Source organism: Diceros bicornis, chromosome 18 (genome assembly GCF_020826845.1).
Source record: "Diceros bicornis minor isolate mBicDic1 chromosome 18, mDicBic1.mat.cur, whole genome shotgun sequence".
NCBI lineage: Eukaryota > Metazoa > Chordata > Mammalia > Perissodactyla > Rhinocerotidae > Diceros > Diceros bicornis.
In genome coordinates this window covers 48689614-48708368 of record NC_080757.1, presented here as the reverse complement: position 1 = coordinate 48708368, position 18755 = coordinate 48689614, and the positions used below count along the sequence as shown (strand labels likewise).

The window sequence follows — 18755 nt, the reverse complement described above, 5'->3', positions numbered from 1 at the left end:
TCATTTCTTAGCAGACTGAGTAATGATGGACTGTTACTTTCTTTCCTAGACTATACAAGAGGTTTCTAACTGGGCTTTATGGCCCAAATCTATTCCATTAAATTCTTCCTATCACCACTGTTTGCCCTTCTAAAGCACTGCTTTTGTCTGTGTTACTCTTGTTCAAACCTTTCAGTGGCTGCCAACGCTTGTCAGAAATACTCAATTTCTTATTGGCCACTCAAGGCCCTCTAAGTCTCCTCTTGGTACTAGACTCAGTACTTGATCTCCTCTTGGGATCTCAGCTCTCAGCAAACCTGCCGTCCTCTCCCACCCACTAAGATGACTGGCCCTCTTCAGTTGGCTTCATCTACTGACACTTGAGCATTGAGTTGCAGTATCATTGGTGAGAGAAGAAAAGAGTACATGAGCTAAGAATCTGGAAGTTCTCGCCTGCCTTCTGCGGTGAAGCCTTGGGACCTACCCAGTATTTCTGAGGGTATATTGTCTTTTAGCATGTTGTTTTTCAACCAAGAACAATAGCGTAGTAGATTAAGTCCTTTGGAGCTAGACATCAAGCTTTCAATGAAAGGAATAAGTAGGTCATTTTTTTTGTATCTTCCACATTATAGTATTCATAAAAATCTCTTAGGGGATTACTTATTAATTTCTGTAACAGCTCTTTTATTGATTCATCTTCAGGATGATTTATCAAAACCACGTTGAGCTTGGAAAATATTGGATGTGTAGTGGATTTTGGTAGATTTGTGAGAAGTCCCCCAACTAGTAACAGCATCTGTGGCAAGCAGGCAGATACAAGGAGGTGTGAGGGTGTTCCCTGACTTTTCATTTCAGAGGAACTGTGTTCTGTAGGTTGGGTTTGTGTCTTAACGAGTTCCTTAAGTTCAGAATTCTGCTGAGGAAGTTCTGCAACCCACGTTCAGGAATAGCCATATATTATTTATAGTCAGTTATTCTCTTTGTAGCTTATTTCAGCCCTAGGATGTAACATTTACAAACATTTAAATGCACGTGTGTGTTGGTATAGGGCAGTGCAAAGTCCTTTAAATTTTGATTCCTGTTTATACCTTGGGGACCTGCCTTACAGTCTCTGGCCCTCTCTCCCTCAACTTTAAAGAATAGGAAGTATGGTCTAGGTCTCCTTGGCCCTTGTCGGTGTGGCATTGTGTGATTCTGTTATCTATGACTTCAATCAATACCAAATGTTGCTGAGTCTCAAATGAAATATCTTCTGACTGTTATTTGAGATTGTGTCTGCATTGAAATTAAATTGACTTCTAACAGCACGTAGCTCTGTTTGGAAAACAAAAGCTTGTATATTAAATCTAGACTATTCTAATTTTGGTTTTCTTTTCTCTCCACCAGTTTGCTGCTTTGTGGTTCATAAGAGGTGCCATGAATTTGTTACTTTTTCTTGTCCGGGTGCGGACAAGGGACCTGACACTGATGTAAGTAGTCTGGAAACTATTATTTGATGTTAAAGCAGGTTTCTGAGTTTAATATTTTTTAATGCCTGTACAACTGTTGTTTTGGCACGTACTCTTAATGGAAGACTTATCAGTTAGTCTCATATGACTTTGGCTTGTACTGATCAACAGATGTAGAGTCCTTTTGAGCCCCGGCATACTACTCAGGAATCTGAGGAGCATTTCTTGTTAGCTTGTCCTCTTTCATTCTGGGCAGACACGTGGACTAAATCCACCAAATTTATAGTAATAGCTTTCACAAACACAGTGCGGTTCTTTCCTGAAAATGTTGACAAATTTTACGATGAACGTAAATCACTCTTCAGTTTATTCTTGATGGTTTATTAACTAATAGGACCATCATTGCTTTTGACCAACGTAACAAACTGTTCCCAGTTTGCTCCATGAGATCCTTGCTGCCTTTTCATTATGTATTATAAATGCTACTGTTGATTTAAGTAATTTAGTATCTGTTTCACTGAACAAATGATCCCTGAAGTTGCCCATGTGTGAACACACCATTTCGTTTGTGTTCTAATTCTGCCTGTCTCTATGAGCATCTCTTGTTTGCTGAAAAATGGAATCAGAAAAGGAGAGTGGGAATTAGGAGGCTTGGGAAATACCAATCTAAAATATATCGAGTGGAAAGAAACTTGGGCTGTTACATGGAAAGTCATATTTTAACTGAGAAAAATTTTTGCGGGGGAAGCCTGGGAGAGTGGACATTTCTATTCTGAATTGCTTGTGCTGGATCCCTTTAGTCACTAATACTTAAATTTTGTGCTTCCAGTGATTCCTACCTTTGGCACTTGTTTCCATTGGGAAACTTTGATCTCAAAGTGGCTTTCACAGTGGAGGCAGGGCTGAATTCCTCCCTTCTCAGAAGATGGTGTGTTCGTGGTGAGCTCTGAGGGATTCAGCTCTGCATTGTTTTAACACATGTAATGGAGGAACTTACCGTTCCACCCTTGGTGTGGGGGAACACGCCGCGTTTCAGTTAAAATGATGGTGGCGGCAGCATAGAGTGGGTGCCACGGATCTAAGCCACCACCATCCCACTAAGACTCACAGAATGTGGGTGCCAGAGGGAACCTCAGAGATCATCTTGTTTTATATCTTCATGGACCATGAAGCCCGAGTCCGTGAATGTCGAGTGACTTGCCTACATACAAATAACTATTTAGTGTCATTCACCCCACCCTTTCCATGCTCCTCCTCTTTCTGGAATATTATCTCCATTGTGGGCATTGTAGAGATAAAAATAGATGCAAATGAAGAGTACCAGCTATTTTGGAAGTTGGCCTGAAGCATCATGTGGTGGTCCTTTCACCTCCTTGCTCATTATTCCCAACTTCATCCTTCCTTTTCATCTTTCCTCGCTTCACTTCTATCTCTTTCCGTTTTGCCCCATCAAGAATTGGGGGGGCTGGGTAGTGTGGGCAGGCTACAGGAGTGTAAGTAGGTTTTGCCTAACCCCTCCTTCACTTCCCACCTTCCACCTCTTCACTCTTTTGGTTAAGTACTCTTTATTGAGTACTTAATATGGGGGAAGATAGACATTAAAATATCACTAATTAAAATAGGATACAGGTGCTTTGAGCACATTCACCTAAGAGACCTGCTCTAGTCAGAAAGCTTCCCCAAGGAGATGGCGTTTAAACCAAGCTTCAAGAATAAGTGGAGATAGACAAGAAACAGGGCATGTGTATGTGTGTGTGCGAATGCACTGGGACATAAGGAGCCCTGTAAGAGACTGTTTCAGACAAAGAGAAGAGCAAGTGAGAAAGCTCTGATGGGGAAAGGAGTTCAGTCTGTGAGAGAAACTGAGCAGGTTGGCATCAGATGTCTGGTTAAGGATTTTGAACATAATCTTAGGAGCAGTGGGGGCCAGGGAAAGGTTTTAAACAAGGAATGATGTGATCCTGCTTGCATCTTATGAAGGTTGCTCTGGTTGCCTTGAAGGAAATGGATACGGTAGGAAGTGGGCTTGATATACAGGTGAAGATGGGGAAATATCAAAGGATGGAGAACCAGCACAGAGGTGCCTACTCTCCAGGGAAGAATGATGGGAGCTTGGGGTAGGTGGAGGCAATGGGGATGGACAGAGTGAACTCATTCAGGTTACATTTGAGAGCCAAATCAGCAGTTCTTGGTCGTTGTGGGATCGGGGAGATGGAGATGTTGAAAAGGACTTGTAGGTTTCTGGCCCAAACGCATGAACAGATGGAGGCGCTTTAAGGCCATGGCGCCTCTGGAGAGATCGGGATATTTGGGATCTTGGGATAGGGAAGATCAAGAGTTTCTCTTTGGACATGTTCAGTTTGAGAAGTCTGACATTGAGAAGATAGTTGTGTGTGAATGTAGGTGTGGAGGTTGGAAGTGGGGTGTGTCTTGAAGATAAAGGTTCCTCTTTTTCTTTTTTAAAGTCTTAGGAGTAGATCATCTTGCCTAGAGAGAGGGTATAGAGTGAGAAGAAAAGAGATTAGGGCCCAAGAAAGAGCTCTGAGGAACTCCAGCACATTGGATGGGAGAGGAAGGGCAGGGCAGTAGGAGGAAATCCAGGAGAGAGTGATGCTGATTTAGAGATTTCTTCCTAAACGGGCTGGAGGCCAGCTTGCTGATCATGTCTATGATTTTTGTTATGAATTCACTGTAAGCTTTTGATATTAAGCACAGATAGGTAACATACATCCAGGTTTGCACAGGACAGTCTTGTTTACATGGGAAAGTCTTGCTTTATGCCTCCTGTAAATTGATTAACACCTGTTGTTTAGCAACCTCCTTCACATTCAGAAATTTTATCCTGTTTGGATGATTTTGCGGTCCCCTTACTCATAGAACCCGGAGCCAGGCGGAAAGCTTGGTGTGAAAGATAATGGGACGCACCTTGTGATCTGATGTTCACTGAGTTCTGGTCCTTCTCATTCTGTGTTGACTTGCTGTAGATGCTGTGCTTCACATTTTAATATCCTCGAAAGTAGAGATAAGAGATGAAATTTTTTAACATGAGAGAAAAAGAAGTACGTGAGATATTAAAAAGGTACAAAGAATCAGCCAGTCCTGCTTGTCTGATTCGCAAAGGATTGTGCATTCTCTTCCAAGAAGAAAATTTGCCTTTTGGTTCTTGGCGTCACAAGACTTATGATTAGGGCTTTCTGCAGCCAGGACATGAGAAGTGTCTTCTGTCTGTGTGCAGGATGATCTTAACTTCTTTGTTACAAATCTGCAAGATGCCCAAACTGAACTGCACCAGGGAGGTAGTTGGAAAAGCATGAAGGTTTCAGGACACGGAGCTGAGCTGAGATGGTAGGATTTTCTTGTTATATCCTTTTTTGAATAAGTTTTAAAATCATAGAATTATAGAGCTGGAAAGAGTGTTCAAGATTTATCTAGGTTAGCCTTCTTATTTTGTAGATGAGGAGACTGAGGCATATTGAGGAAAGGCATAAATGATCTGGGGCACTGTCATATGTTGTCCTTTCATCCACATCCAGTAGGCTGTGGTTGACTCTTTCAAGGGTGTTAGGAAAGAGAGAGAGAGGTCCCTGGCCTGGTTGTGCAGTCAGTGGAGCACATTGATGTCTACCCCTTGGTGTAATCATTGCAAGTTCTGTTCAGATGTTTAGAAAAGTGCTAAAGGGCGTGAGAAAGACCAGAAAGATCAAGAAAATGAAATATAATTTAAGAGAAAAAAAACTACCCCAAGCTTTTTTCTTTGAAAATTTAAAGTTTTTAAATTAAGACTTTTTTTCATACCACGTTGAATACTTAAGATGCATAGTTCATGTGCTGCTTAATAATGCTTTCACTGAGCTCTGCAGACTCCAGAGCATTAACAGATGGGGCAAAAGAAGTGACAAACCTTGTGAAATCCACAAATACTGTACCTGTTCTGCTGTCTTCAAGATGAAAGGATAGGAGAAGTACCAAAAAATAAAATACCAGTATCTAGATTACAGTAACCTGTTGGGAATACAGTTAAAAATTCTTTTGAACTCAAGGAGCAGTCTAGTTGAAAGGATGCAGAAGTGCAGGGAACCTCAGAGGAGAAAGGGCTTCTGGGTTTAATGGAAGGACCCCGTGAAAAATCATCAGGCCAGTTTCTCAGCTCTCCCCTCACCCCCTCCAGATGAGCAGTGTTCTATTGCCAGACATTCTCTGCCAGCACGTCTAGAGATAAAAGCCAAGATTTCTGAGACTTTTAAGTGCAACCGTGTGCACACCGAGTAGAGAGGAAAGGAAAATGAAAGACTTGCACAGAACCTAACATTAAAGGTTAACTCGTTCAGTGATGCTGCGAGTCTTTGGAGCCAGGATTCTGAAGCTGGAAAGGAGGACTGAGAGCTGCTGGGTACCTGGTGCACAGAACAAGCAGCGCTCTTCCCACTCGGTGCTGGAAAGGCACTTTGAGTGGGTGCAGAATTTGTGTTTCCAGGTGTGTGGCCCCAGAATGCAGCTTGGGGCTCGGCCCAGCACCCCTGCCTTGCATCCACAATTTTATAAGACAAGAAATAAGAAAAAACAGACCCATGTTTAGAAGTAGCCCCCCCCCCCCCCCCCCCCCCCCCCCCCGATTAAGACATGAACTAGGATGTGGACAGGCAGAAGAGGGAGTATTACCTTGTTTGGCTTTGGGGGATGGGGGCGATCAGTGTGACTTGGCTCTTCGGAAGTGCTGTTTCTTCAGCTGCCATTGATCGCCTGCCCTGAGTGGTTTACTCTTCCCTCCTCTGGCTGTGACGGGGTAAGGCGGACTGCGGGGAGGGCTGGGGATGGGTTCTAGGGGGCTGGCTCTTCCTCAGACTTCTTCCCTTCACTATTTAAAATTTCAGCTCAGCAGCCTCTTCATCCTTCAGTTTGGAACTCCTTCCTGTTCTTAGAACAATTTCCATTCATCTTAAATTCTGTCTGTTCACAAAGCCCACCCTGCTAGAGGGAGAGCGGGGTATTTGGCCTTCTAGTATGTATGCATGTGCGTGCGTGTGTGTGTGCATGTGTTTATATATTTATTAGCACGTTAAATCTTTTTCTTCCGTACTTTCAGTTTTCTCTGTGCCTTAAGTGAGAAAAGCTGTAAAGTGGCCCTTTCAGAGAATCATACCAATCTGAGTCCTGCTCTTAAAGCCATACTGTACACACACACACTCACATGCACACACATACGCTTTCAATTTATAAAGTTGCAGGGAGAGAAAAATTTCTTATGTGATATGTATAAAATGACAGAAATGGTAAACAACTGTTTCAACATAATCTTTGGAACGTTTGCTCTGTGCATTGGCCATGTGGACGTTTGAGAAAGTGTGAAGGGGGGCTGGCCCCGTGGCTTAGCAGTTAAGTGCTCGTGCTTTGCTACTGGCTGCCTGGGTTCGGATCCCGGGAGCGCACCGACGCACCACTTGTCAGGCCATGCTGAGGCGGCATCCCACATACAGCAACTAGAAGGATGTGCAACTATAACATACAACTATCTGCTGGGGCTTTGGGGGCAAAAAAAAAAAAAAAGAAGGAGGATTGGCCATAGATGTTAGCTCAGGGCTGGTCTTCCTCAGCAAAAAAAAAAAAAACAAAAAAAGAGGATTGGCATGGATGTTAGCTCAGGGCTCATCTTCCTCACAAAAAAAAAAAAAGAGAAAGTGTAAACGGAAGGGATTGATCTGTTAAAAGGCTTAAAGCATCCAGAGGTAACAAGTGTCCCTTGCATTTGCATCTATATTTTTGTTAACCATTCTATTTTTTTTTTGTGAGGAAGATCAGCTCTGAGCTAACATCTGCCAATCCTCCTCTTTTTGCTGAGGAAGACTGGCCCTGGGCTAACATCCGTGCCCATCTTCCTCCACTTTATATGGGACGCCGCCACAGCATGGCTTGACAAGCGGTGCATTGGTGCGCGCCTGGGATCCAAACTGGCGAACCCCTGGCCACCCCAGTGGAGCATGCAGTTAACTGCTTGCGCCACCGGGCCGGCCCTAACCATTCTATTGTTATTTGCCTTGCACATTTTCACCAGTGCCCCTCGCCTGTCTAGGGAGAAACTGTCCCATGTGGTACTTTGTACTTCTGTCTGAGCCATACAGTTGAACAGAATTCAGGTGACTTAAAAATAACTTCCTGGGTCATCACTGTACCTCACCTGGGAGATAGCCAACATCCACACAGGCAGCGTCACAAGTTAGCTGGCGCCTGCCAGAATGTTGGGAAGGGCACAAATGAAGACTTTAATTAACTTGTTAAAAACCAGGGAAACTTGCTTCTGCTCTGGGTACATCTTCAAGTCTGTGAAGATCATAAAACTGCACCATTTGAAGAAGCTGAGAGCATTGACTGTAAACACTTAGAACGCAAAATGGAACTTATTGTGCAAATTCTTACAAAGCAAAAGCGATAACTGGTGTGAAGCTGGAACCAGCGGAGGGCTGTATGTCCAGAAAGCAAAATCGTCTTCTTTTCTGTACTGCAATCTTGAGAATTCTCCTGTTCTGGAGTTCTTTTCCGTGTCTTAGAAACTGATCAAATAAAAAAGACTGCTAACTTGTTTAAAATTGAACATTTCGAACTTCATTTATAACAAAACTCAAAACATTTAAAATAAAACTAGAAATTAATTAGTAAATCTATTTTCTCAGCGTGTGCTTTTACATTTAATGTGGAAATAAGACAGTTTTGTGAGCAAACCCAGTTATACCCAAAAGATTTTTACGTTCCTGAACCAACAAAGCAAAGTGAGATTTGTAAAAGGTGACAGCGCTAAAAAGTGGCATTTAAAATTCAGCAGAGTGAGGTGAAAAGAGTCCTGGAGTTGCATTGGGAATCCTGCCCTGCCACGTCACTGGAAACCTTTCTAGACCTTGGTTTTCTTATTTATAAATATGGAGGTTAAACTTAGTGGTGGTTTTTTTTTTTTTTGTGAGGAAGATCAGCCCTGAGCTAACATCCATGCCAATCCTCCTCTTTTTTGCTGAGGAAGACCGGCCCTGAGCTAACGTCTATTGCCAATCTTCCTCCCTTTTTTTTTTTACCCCCGTTTTCTCCCCAAAGCCTCAGTGGATAGGTGTATGTCATAGTTGCACATCCTGCTAGCTGCTGTATGTGGGACGCGGCCTCAGCGTGGCTGGACAAGCGGTGCACTGGTGCGCGCCCGGGATCCGAACCCGGGCCGCCAGTAGCGGAGCGCGCACACCCAACTGCCAAGCCATGGGGCCAGCCCCCAAAACTTAATGGTCTTTGAAGTTGTTTTCCATTAAATTCCTAAATGCCATTTCATCATTATTTCCTTTTTTTTTAAAATTATTTATTTATTTATTTTTTCCCCCCAAAGCCCCAGTAGATACTTGCATGTCATAGCTGCACATCCTTCTAGTTGCTGTATGTGGGATGTGGCCTCAGCATGGCCGGAGAAGCAGTGCGTCGGTGCGCGCCCGGACTCTGAACCCGGGCTGTCAGTAGCGGAGTGCATGCGCTTAACCGCTAAGCCACGGGGCTGGCCCTATTTCTTTTCAAAATTATCTTTTAAAAACAAGCAGATCGCTATTTTCATGTTTCTCCTACTGGCTTGAGGGAGTTACATCTCTTGCCACATGCTGCTATCCAGGGGCACATACTCTCAGGTGGCAAGTATTTGCAAGAAGACCTGTAAAAAGAACACAAGCAAGAGAGAGTGGCAATGTTCTGCGTGTCCTGGTGGGATCCCTTAGGTAAAGCTCTGAGGAGGCCTGTCCGGGTTCTGAGAGCACCCCCTGCACTCTCTCGCCCACAGGTACCATTCATCACGTGCTGTGATGCCACGGAAACCTTATAGAGAAGTTATTTCAGGGAAACAAACCCAACAAAAACTCCCATGCTAATTCGGCTCTTCAGTGGGTGGATTATTTTATGTACCAGATTCACAGTAACAGAAGTATTTCCTACAAGGGAAGAGACTCCTGCTACTTTTGTGCCAAATTAATTTAGCTGGGAATTAAAAATAACCTCAGACTTGCATCCTCGTCTGCAATTCTGATGACCTAAAGGAGAGAGCTGAAGGATGGAACGTCCGTTCTCTCGACCTACCAAGTTTTGGCCAGTGAGAAGAAAGAGAGGAGTGTGTGTGGTGTAATGATGGATAAAATGCCTCATATTTTAAGCAGTGTACCACGATGCCTGTTTTCAGGAAAGTCACTCTAGGGGCTTTTCAACTTAATCCATTGGTTTAAGTTGCCACTGCTCAGGCATGTTTGGAATGCCACTCTTAGAATGGTGTGTAAGGCCAGTAGCACATTCTTTTCAAAATCTCCATGCTTGGCAAATTGTCAGCCTTTGAGGGTGTGGTGGGAAGGTTTGGGAAGTCCAGTGGAGCCAGATCTGAATAAGGGGCGTGATTAAGGTGGGTAGTACCTTTTGGGGTTCAAAAGGAGGTAAGACCATAAGGTAGAAAGAGTGATTTTCTTGTGAAAGTTGTAAACTGTCTCTGACATCAAGTTTGAAAGAGACTTTGTGTATGAGGCTTGGAGAACACTTAGGAATCATTCTGTAGCCTCTCAGTGGCACTTCTAGTTAGTACCCATGTTTGTTTTTTTCTTTAAAAGAATTGTTGTGTTACCTAACGATCATCCTACACAGTGAATTCTTTGTAGGAAGATCCTGTGTCTTTTCTCTTTGAAAACCAAGAGCCTGGTTGCGGAGCCTGGCACAGAATGGGTACTCGATAAAGATTTCTTAAACTGAAGAGAATGAGTGGCTGAGGGCCTGATAACCTAATTTGATTGCCAGTTGTATTCATCTGGTGTTGAATTACTTGAATAGTTTACCTACACATGAGACTATTACTGAACTTATCTAATACCTAGGAATGGATGTTTCATTAGCATTATTATTATGACACCTGGGGAGGGGAGAGAACCACACCTGTTGGGCTTTCCTTCTTTTCACAATAGTCATTTCAAACCATTGTCTTAGCTATTTGGAGTTTAGTTTAAAAAATGGTGGACCTGGGCAGTAGCTTTTGAGTGGTTAGGATCAAAAATTAGGGATGGCCCCGTGGCTTGGCCGTTAAGTGCGCGCGCTCTGCTGCTGGCGGCCTGGGTTCGGATTCCGGGTGCGCACCGCCGCACCGCTTCTCCGACCACGCTGAGGCCACGTCCCACATACAGCAACTAGAAGGATGTGCATCTGTGACATACAACTATCTACTGGGGCTTTGCGGGGGGGAGGGGAATTGGTATGATGGCTTCCTCATTTATTTTCCCTGACCAGTACAAGTGACTTAGTAATATCAGACAGTTCATGATGTACGAACAACCAAACTAACTGATTCTGAGAACCGTTGCTGGAAATGGTGTCTGGGGAGCCTGCCACTGGAGCTGAAATCATTGGAAGCCCAGAGCTCGAAGTGCTGCTACACAGACATGACCTCTTCATATTACTTGATGTATATTTAGCATGTCTTATGTCTAGTGCTTTTCTTGCATTTATTCATTATATGTAAGCATTACATGTTTCTTGAGCATTTATGTGCCAAGTGCTGTGAGATGAAAAGGTTTAAAAAACATGGTTCTTGTACTCAAACAGCTTATCCTTAGTGGGAAGTCAGACATATGAATAAACATTATTCAGATAATTACTTCAATGGACAACATACATAAAGGCACTAGGCATATATTATTGTTCCTGAAGTACAAATGTGAAAGTCAAGGCTCGGAGGTGGTTAAGTGACTTGCTGCAGTCCAGTGGTAAATGGTGCATTAAGCTTTGAACCAGGTCTCTCTGCTTCCAAACCCATCCTCCTTCCTTGGTACCATGTGGTTGATCAGCAAAGCCAACTTAAGGAGCAGGTTTTCTGTGGGTGAAGGCTCTATTTTTGTGGACAGAGTCTGAGGTCAGTGTGACTGTGAGAAATCATAAAGCAGTAAGAAAAATTTGAAATGATAAAATCCTAAGAAGTTAACAGCAAAAGCATTTACAAGTGAGACCAGTGGTGCGTACTAGTGAAGACTAGAGCTTGCAGGGCTGAGGAGACCAGGTGAGAGCCTGGAGCCGTTTAGAGACTTGTTTTGGGTTCCCCTCAGGAAGACAGAAGGTAGGACTTTCTAGGACACAGAGTTTCTGGAAAGATTCATTTCAGGTGGCTTCACCCAAAGCTGAAAACCAGCCCAGAGAGCTTTTTGGCTCCTGCCAGAAGCTTGTTCCTGGATTTTAGTGAGTCACTTTTTTACGAGCTGAGGTATGGGTCCCATTCACTTAGCTGGTACTTCCTCTCCTTGGCTCTGTTTTCTGTTTTCGATGCTTAATGAATTTCCAGCAGGAGACTCAGGAAGTCTATGGGCAAAAAGAAATATATTTCCTGGGGGGCTAGGAGAGGGAGGAAGACTTATTGAGGATTTTCTAGCTAGCATTATCACTGTGACATTTATTTACAGTGAGACCAAGGGCCAAAAACAAGCACATCAATCAGATGAACCCACTTACGAGGAATTCTGTATAGGCCTTCAATAGTGGCTAAGAGAGATGAAGAGTGGGAGAGCACATTCTGACAGCTGTTTACATTTTATTGTACCAGAAGCTATGAGCAAACACTCTCAGTCATAGAGTCCAGTATTAGCAAGATGTGAGATGGGCAGAGGGGAAGGTCAATTGTTCTAATCATTTTGTTTATTTGTTCAACAGTTCTATTTATTTTTATAATCCAACATATTCCCAAAACATATTCGTTTTGAGACTGATACACAAGGGGAAAAGTCAGGTTCTGAGAAGAATGTCATTGTCATTATGATAATTGTCATACTGCCATTAGGCATTGAATAGTCTTGATTGTGTGAAGGTTTCCCAAATGATATCCTTGATGTGGAAAGAGTGCTCAGGTTCTCTGTCGAGGATGTCGTGCCCCAGATGTACGGCGCTGTCCTTATTTTCTTCACTGTTGCCCATTCTCCTTGCATCTCCTCCGCTCCCAAAGACAGTGCTGCTGCTTGTCATCTTGATCTATATTGGAATAACACCAGCTTATCATCTCTACACCATCTCCCAAACCAGCAACCTCGGGATTATCTTGGTTGTCTCCCACATCTAATAGATCTCCAAGTTCTGTGGGTTCTACCTCTGTCTCTCCTGTCTTCATAGGCACCATCTTAGTGAAGGGTCTCATCGTGTCTTCTGAATCAGTCTTATTGACTCTGGACTGTTTCTCCTCTGCTCCATCCTTCTTACTGCTACCCAGTGGTACTCCAGTTGTTATATCTGTAACATATATAAATGTGTATATGTATATATAACATATATAAATGATCATCCTACTCTCCTGCTGAACATTTTCTAAGTGTTTCTACATGGTCACACAAGATGATTCCACTGGCTGCTAGCTGGGGATGTTGGCCAGGATGCCTTTGTTCTCCTCCACATTGGCCTTTCTGGGAGGGTAGTGCAGGTTTCTTACATGATGGTGGCAGTTTTCCAAGAGGGCGAGCCTCAGTGCACACACACTTAAGCTTCTGCTGGCATCCTGTTTCCTGATGTCCCATTGGCCAAAGCAAGTCACATGGCCAAGCCCAGAGTCACTGTGAAGGTAGATTAGTCGAGGTTCTCCCGAGAAGCAGAACCAATGAGCTGTGTGTATATGTATATATGTGTGTATATTTTTATCACAGGGATTTATCATGAGGAATTGGCTCATGTGACTATGGAGGCTGGCAAGTCCCAAGATCTGCAGGGTGAGTCTGCAAGCTAGAGACCAGGAGAGCCCTTGGTATAGTTCCCATCTGAAGGCCAGCAGGCTCGAGACACAGGAAGGACACAGTTGGAATCCAAAGGCAGGAAAAAGCCCAGGCCCTCGTTTGAAGGCCATCAGGCAGGAAGACTTCTCTCTTGCTCGGGGGGCAGCCGGCCTTTTTGTTCTGTTTAGGCTTTCATTAGGAAGGACGATCTGTTTTACTCAGTCTACCGCTTTAAATGTTAATCTCATCCAAATACACCCTCACAGAAACACCGAGAATAATGTGTGACCAAATATTCTGGGCACCCCATGGCCTAGTCAAGTTGACATACAGACTTAACCATCACAGAGGGGGCTACACAGGGTGTGGATCCTGGGAGAGATGAGTCATTTGGGCCATTAATGTAACAGTTTACCACAGGAAGACTGTATTCGATTATATTATATTGTAATATTTTTCTTTCCCCTAAATCTTATTCATCTCTGTATCTCTAATGCCTGCTATGATTTCTGACTCATAGTAGGTGATCATTAATGTATGCTGAGAGAGACAATGACTGAAAAAGTGCCTCTGATCCCCAAATAAAATGAAAATAATTTCCTTGGTGCGAATAAAATATCTGTAAAATGTTTCATGTGATTCTCTCAGAAGCAATACCGGCCATTTCCTGACTGTAAGTTACTATCTTTAGGAAGTGAATTTCTCTTAAAAAAATTTTTTTGTTTGTATTGAGCGACTCTTCAGTGGGTTTAAAGAAGTTTAAGCCTAACAAAATTATACGAAATGCCCGTTAAGCTGTGCTTGCTAAGTGTGTGATCAGAATTTTTTAATTTGGTGAACACTTTTTGGTTAAACGTTGATGGGAAAAATAATCTATTAAGAGGAAATGCTTTTTTTGTCAAGTACATATTTTGGATTTGTATTCCTTGAAGTAATTGCTAATTACACAGTTAATGTGGAGAGGTTTATATCAAATCATAATTCAGCAGGAAGAGAAATGGCAGAGAGAGCTAGGAACACTACCTTAGGAGTCAGTAGTCTTTGATTTCTTTTCAATTTGACCAGTTTTTCTAGGGGCATGTTCATTATAAGCCTAAATGTGCCAGGATGAATAATCCACGCAAAGCTCATAGAGGTTGCTCTTCATGCTCATGAGAAATTTATGCTGTTATGAGACTGCTGTGTGAAAGCATATATTTTGAAATGCGCAGATTATAAACTGTTTTACAACAGGTGAGGTTTTTTGTGTGTGTGTCATAAAACATACCTAACACAAATTCCTTGCAGAAGGCAATTTGCATGTTGCTTGCTCTCTGCAATTTCAAGTCCTAGCCTGTCCCTCCCCATCTCTTTTTTAAGGCAGGAAGCTTTGTAGAGTTAACATGGGGTAGAAATGTTTAAAACATGAGAATTTCACACTGGAAAATGATATTCTCCATGGAAGAGGGCGATTTTAGGTTTTTAGATATTAAGCTGTATCATGACTCATTTGTTCTTAAGCAGGTCGTTCTCCCCTTACTAAAATTAATCGCAGAAGACCAGGGAAGCTTGAAAAAGAAGAATTCACACAGCAAGTCTTAAAATGAGAAAGGCAGGGCTGCTCTCTTTAGCATATGCTAAGTTTGAATGATGCAGCAAGATTAGGGTAATTCATTTTAATCAGATTTTTTCATTATGATTCAGTGATTTAGAGTAGCTTGATGTATGGAACTAGAAGTGGGGAAGAAAAATGATAAGTTGAAAATTTAAGAGGGAATCACGTACATACATGCGACAGACCTTGTCTGCCACGTGCCCACTGTTGGTTTGGAGATATGTGTTCTCGCCTAGTAAACTTCCCTTCATCCAGGCGCCAAACGATGGGCAAGTCCAACAAAATAACCCCTGAAGAAATACACAGTTTGCCAAATCGCATCCTAACAAGGCTCCTCCTCTCTGCCCTTTTCTCCTATAGTTTATCCCTTACATAGCAGCCAGAGTGGTATTTTGCATATATCAGCCAGCTCAAATCATTGAGTTGCACTGTCTAAACCCTTCAGTGGGCTTCCTTGACCATTAGGATAAAATATAAACTTCTTAGCTTGGTCATCAAGGCCCATAGTGATTGTGACCTGGCACCTGTCCACCTCACTGCCCAGAACTTGCCAAGCTCATTTGTACCTCAGGACTTTTGCACTGGTGGATTCTTCTGCATGCAGCTCATGCCCAGATCTTCAGGATGCTCATTCCCACCATTGCGTTCTCTGCTCAGATGATACCTCCTTAGGGAGGCCTCTTTAGATCACAACTCCCCTCGTTATTTTCTATTAGTCTTTCCTCCTGTATGTACTTCATAGCCCTATCACCACCTGAAACCATATTGTTTGTTACTTGATTATTGTCTCTCTTCCACCAACGTGAAGCACCAGGAAAGCAGGGACATTGTCTTACTCTTCTGTTGAACCTGGAACAGGTGCCCGGCACATGGCCAGTGCTCAGTTACTATTGTTGGCTGGATGAATGAATGCATGTTACTTTTACAAGCAAGATGAAAAACCTTACAGGGTTTTGTTTCCTTCGAACAGTATAACTAAATGTCCTCAGATCAATAGAGATTTTTCCTTTTCTATGATTATGATGCCATACCATATGGTGGTAAACTGGCCATGCTGGTTAAGCATGAGGCCTACCATGTGATTGGATGTATCTTCTCCTAGAAAGCATTTTCGTCATAATCTTGATGATAAGAATATAAAATTCATTAAAAAATAAAATGTATGTGATCAATCTTATTTAACTAGCATACCTAATTAACCACTAGATTCTACATGTCAGCCATTCTGGATAAGTGGGATAAGTGTTGACTTTAAAAGCCTGAGAATAATTTATATCCAATAGGATCTTAACATTGAGAATGATGGCATGGCTGCAATTGGCTTGGGAGCGGTGTCCTCTTAGATTTCCCTCTGTAGCCATCAGTTTTTTCTACTGACACTCTTGTTGAACAGTAGGGAGTTGTTAAGTAAATTGTGATACATCAGTGTGATAGATTATGTGCAGCTATTAAGAATGATGATTCTAAAGACATGGAAAAATGTTTATGTGATGCTAGGTGCAAAAACTTAATATAAAGTTATTACTATGATTAGAACTATAACAATTTGTGGTTGGGGAACAGGAACTAGAAGGAACCCTAGGAAATTGAAATCATGTGATAAATAATTTGATTTTTAAGATGCTTTGACTTAGATTATCTTTCTGGATTTAATCTTGTTGAAACAGTACAATTTTTTGAAAAGTTCTAATAGTCCCATCCATATAATTCTTCTGAAATATGGCACAGTGCTGTGGTCTCCCAGAACATTATCTGAATGGAGCGTAGCCACCCATCTGAGAATAATTCTTTGCCCAACAGTGTGATGAGAAAGCTGTTTGTTGCAGATGTCTAGACTGCTACATGCTAAGTGTATCAGTTTGGGATTATGTTCAAACATGAGTAATAGAATACCTGACCAAAGGCTTGAACTAATAGGGATTTTGTTCTCCTCCTGTAACAAAATGTTGGAACTGGGCAGTCCAGGGCTCATATGCTGGCTCCATGATTCCGTGAAGGACTCAGCCTCCGCCTGCCTTTCCGTTCAGCCAGCCTGTATCCTGTAGCTTTCACACTTTCACCCTCATCTTTGTTGCCCTGGTTATAAGATGGCTGCTCTGTTACCATTCCCTGCATGTTCCAGGCAACAGGAAAGAGAAGGGTGAAGGTCAAAACACAGATGCCTTTTCAGTCTGCTCCCTTTTAAAGAACTCCCCCAGAAACCCAATCCAACAACTTCCATTTACATTCTGTCAGCCAGAACTTATCCCATAGCCACTTCTACTTGGAAAATGTATGGGTTTTGTTTTGTTTTAAGCTGAGTACATTTCTACCCAGAACAAAATCTAGGTAGTTCAAAATCGTAAAGAAGAGGAAAATGCGGATTGAATAGGCAACTAACAGCGAATTCTATGTTAAAATTGTTGGGGATGAATTGCCTTCTAGACATAACTGCCTTCACTATGTGGTGTGTGTGTCTTTTTTTATGTTAGTATTGCTATGAGTTCATCTCAGTAGTACAGGAAGGGTTCTGCCACTCTCATGATGTCATGAGGAGTTTTCAGATGCAGTCGAATTAACTGAGTTTCTTGATCTGTTGATTGAAAAAGGAGACAGGAATGAGGAAGTCTTTTGGTGAGTTTTTTTTTTTTTTTGACAAGCCTCTTTTTTCTTTAAACACTTTATTGGTTCTTTGGTTGATTGTGCTTTTAAGTTTTGTGAGGAGCATTTTTGTTTTAATGAAATATTTTGAGCTTCAATAATTGTGCTTTTTTAGTCGTAATATTATTACATTGTAGTTCCTGATTATTACTAATAAGTGTTGCTTGAAGCAAAAACAGGTGTGACAATACCTCACTGTTTATTAAGGCAGCTTTGGTCAGCAGCAGCAGCAGGAGAGGAGCCTCCCCCAGATTGAGGGAGGTGATACTCCTCTGTAGGTACTGGACGTCATCTGGAGAACGAAGTATAGTATGGGCAGCAAATCTTAAAGAGGTGTCAGGAAATTGGTATGACTGGGAAACCAGAGTATAAAGACCCAGAAAATGAGTCAGGAAGGTTCAGTGTGAAGAAAGGAATAAGTTGTAGAAGTTGATGAGAGCTGCCTTCCATCCCAGGAGGAAGGGTGGACCTGACTTGGGAACTCCAGGGGCTCACACAGAGCCAATGGCTAGGTGTTAAAAGAAGGCGGAGTTTAGCATCAACTCCAAGAAGAACTTCTAAAGAGTAGATGTTTCTAGCAATAGAAGAAGGCCTCCAGAACAGGGAGCCCAAGAAGTATACCGAGGGATGCTAGTCCTGCCCTACCCAGAAGGGGCAGCGATGGCTCCCCTCCACTCCCTAAAGTTTGAGATGAGGCTCAGGACTTTGGAATGCCTTCTCCTGTGCTACCTGACCAATTCTTCTTCGTTTAAGAATCACAATTGGCATCTTTTTTGTGTGTCTGTGAGGAAGATCAGCCCTGAGCTAACATCCATGCCAAGCCTCTTTTTTTTTTTTTTTTTTTTTGCTGAGGAAGACCTGCCCTGAGCTAACATCTATTGCCAATCCTCCTCCTCTTTTTCTCTTTTTCTCCCCAAAGCCCCAGTAGATAGTTGTACATTGTAGTTGCACATCCTTCTAGTTGCTGTATGTGGGATGCCGCCTCAGCATGGCCGGAGAAGCGGTGTGTTGGTCCGCGCCCGGGATCTGAACTCGGGCTGCCAGTAGCGGAGTGCACGCACTTAACCGCTAAGCCACAGGGCCGGCCCCCAGCATCTCTTTTCTCAGAAGATTTCTCTGACCAGGGACTCCTTTCCACCCCTGCCCTCCCTCAGTTCAGATGTTTATAACACTGTGCTGTAATTATTTCTCCTCTCTACCCATATAGTGCAGTCCCTTGAGGGCAAAGCCCATCTTTCATCTCTTTGTCCTCAGTGCTTACCCAGAATCAGGTGTGGTGCTGGCTTTCAGTATTTATTGAATTAGCAAGTAAATGAATAGAGATTAGTGAGATTCTGCTTGAGTTAACCTTGATGTTATAGAAAATTTCTG

The 18755-nt window shown here is 42.7% G+C and overlaps 1 protein-coding gene across 1 annotated transcript in view; it reads left to right on the top strand.

The window, feature by feature from the left end:
- The window catches only part of PRKCA (protein kinase C alpha), a 411365-nt gene that overhangs the window by 157929 nt on the left and 234681 nt on the right, over positions 1-18755 (top strand). Inside the window, exon 3 of the mRNA XM_058561412.1 lies at positions 1366-1448. Coding sequence (XP_058417395.1) covers positions 1366-1448 — 83 coding nt within the window. The remainder of the gene's footprint in view (positions 1-1365; positions 1449-18755) is intronic.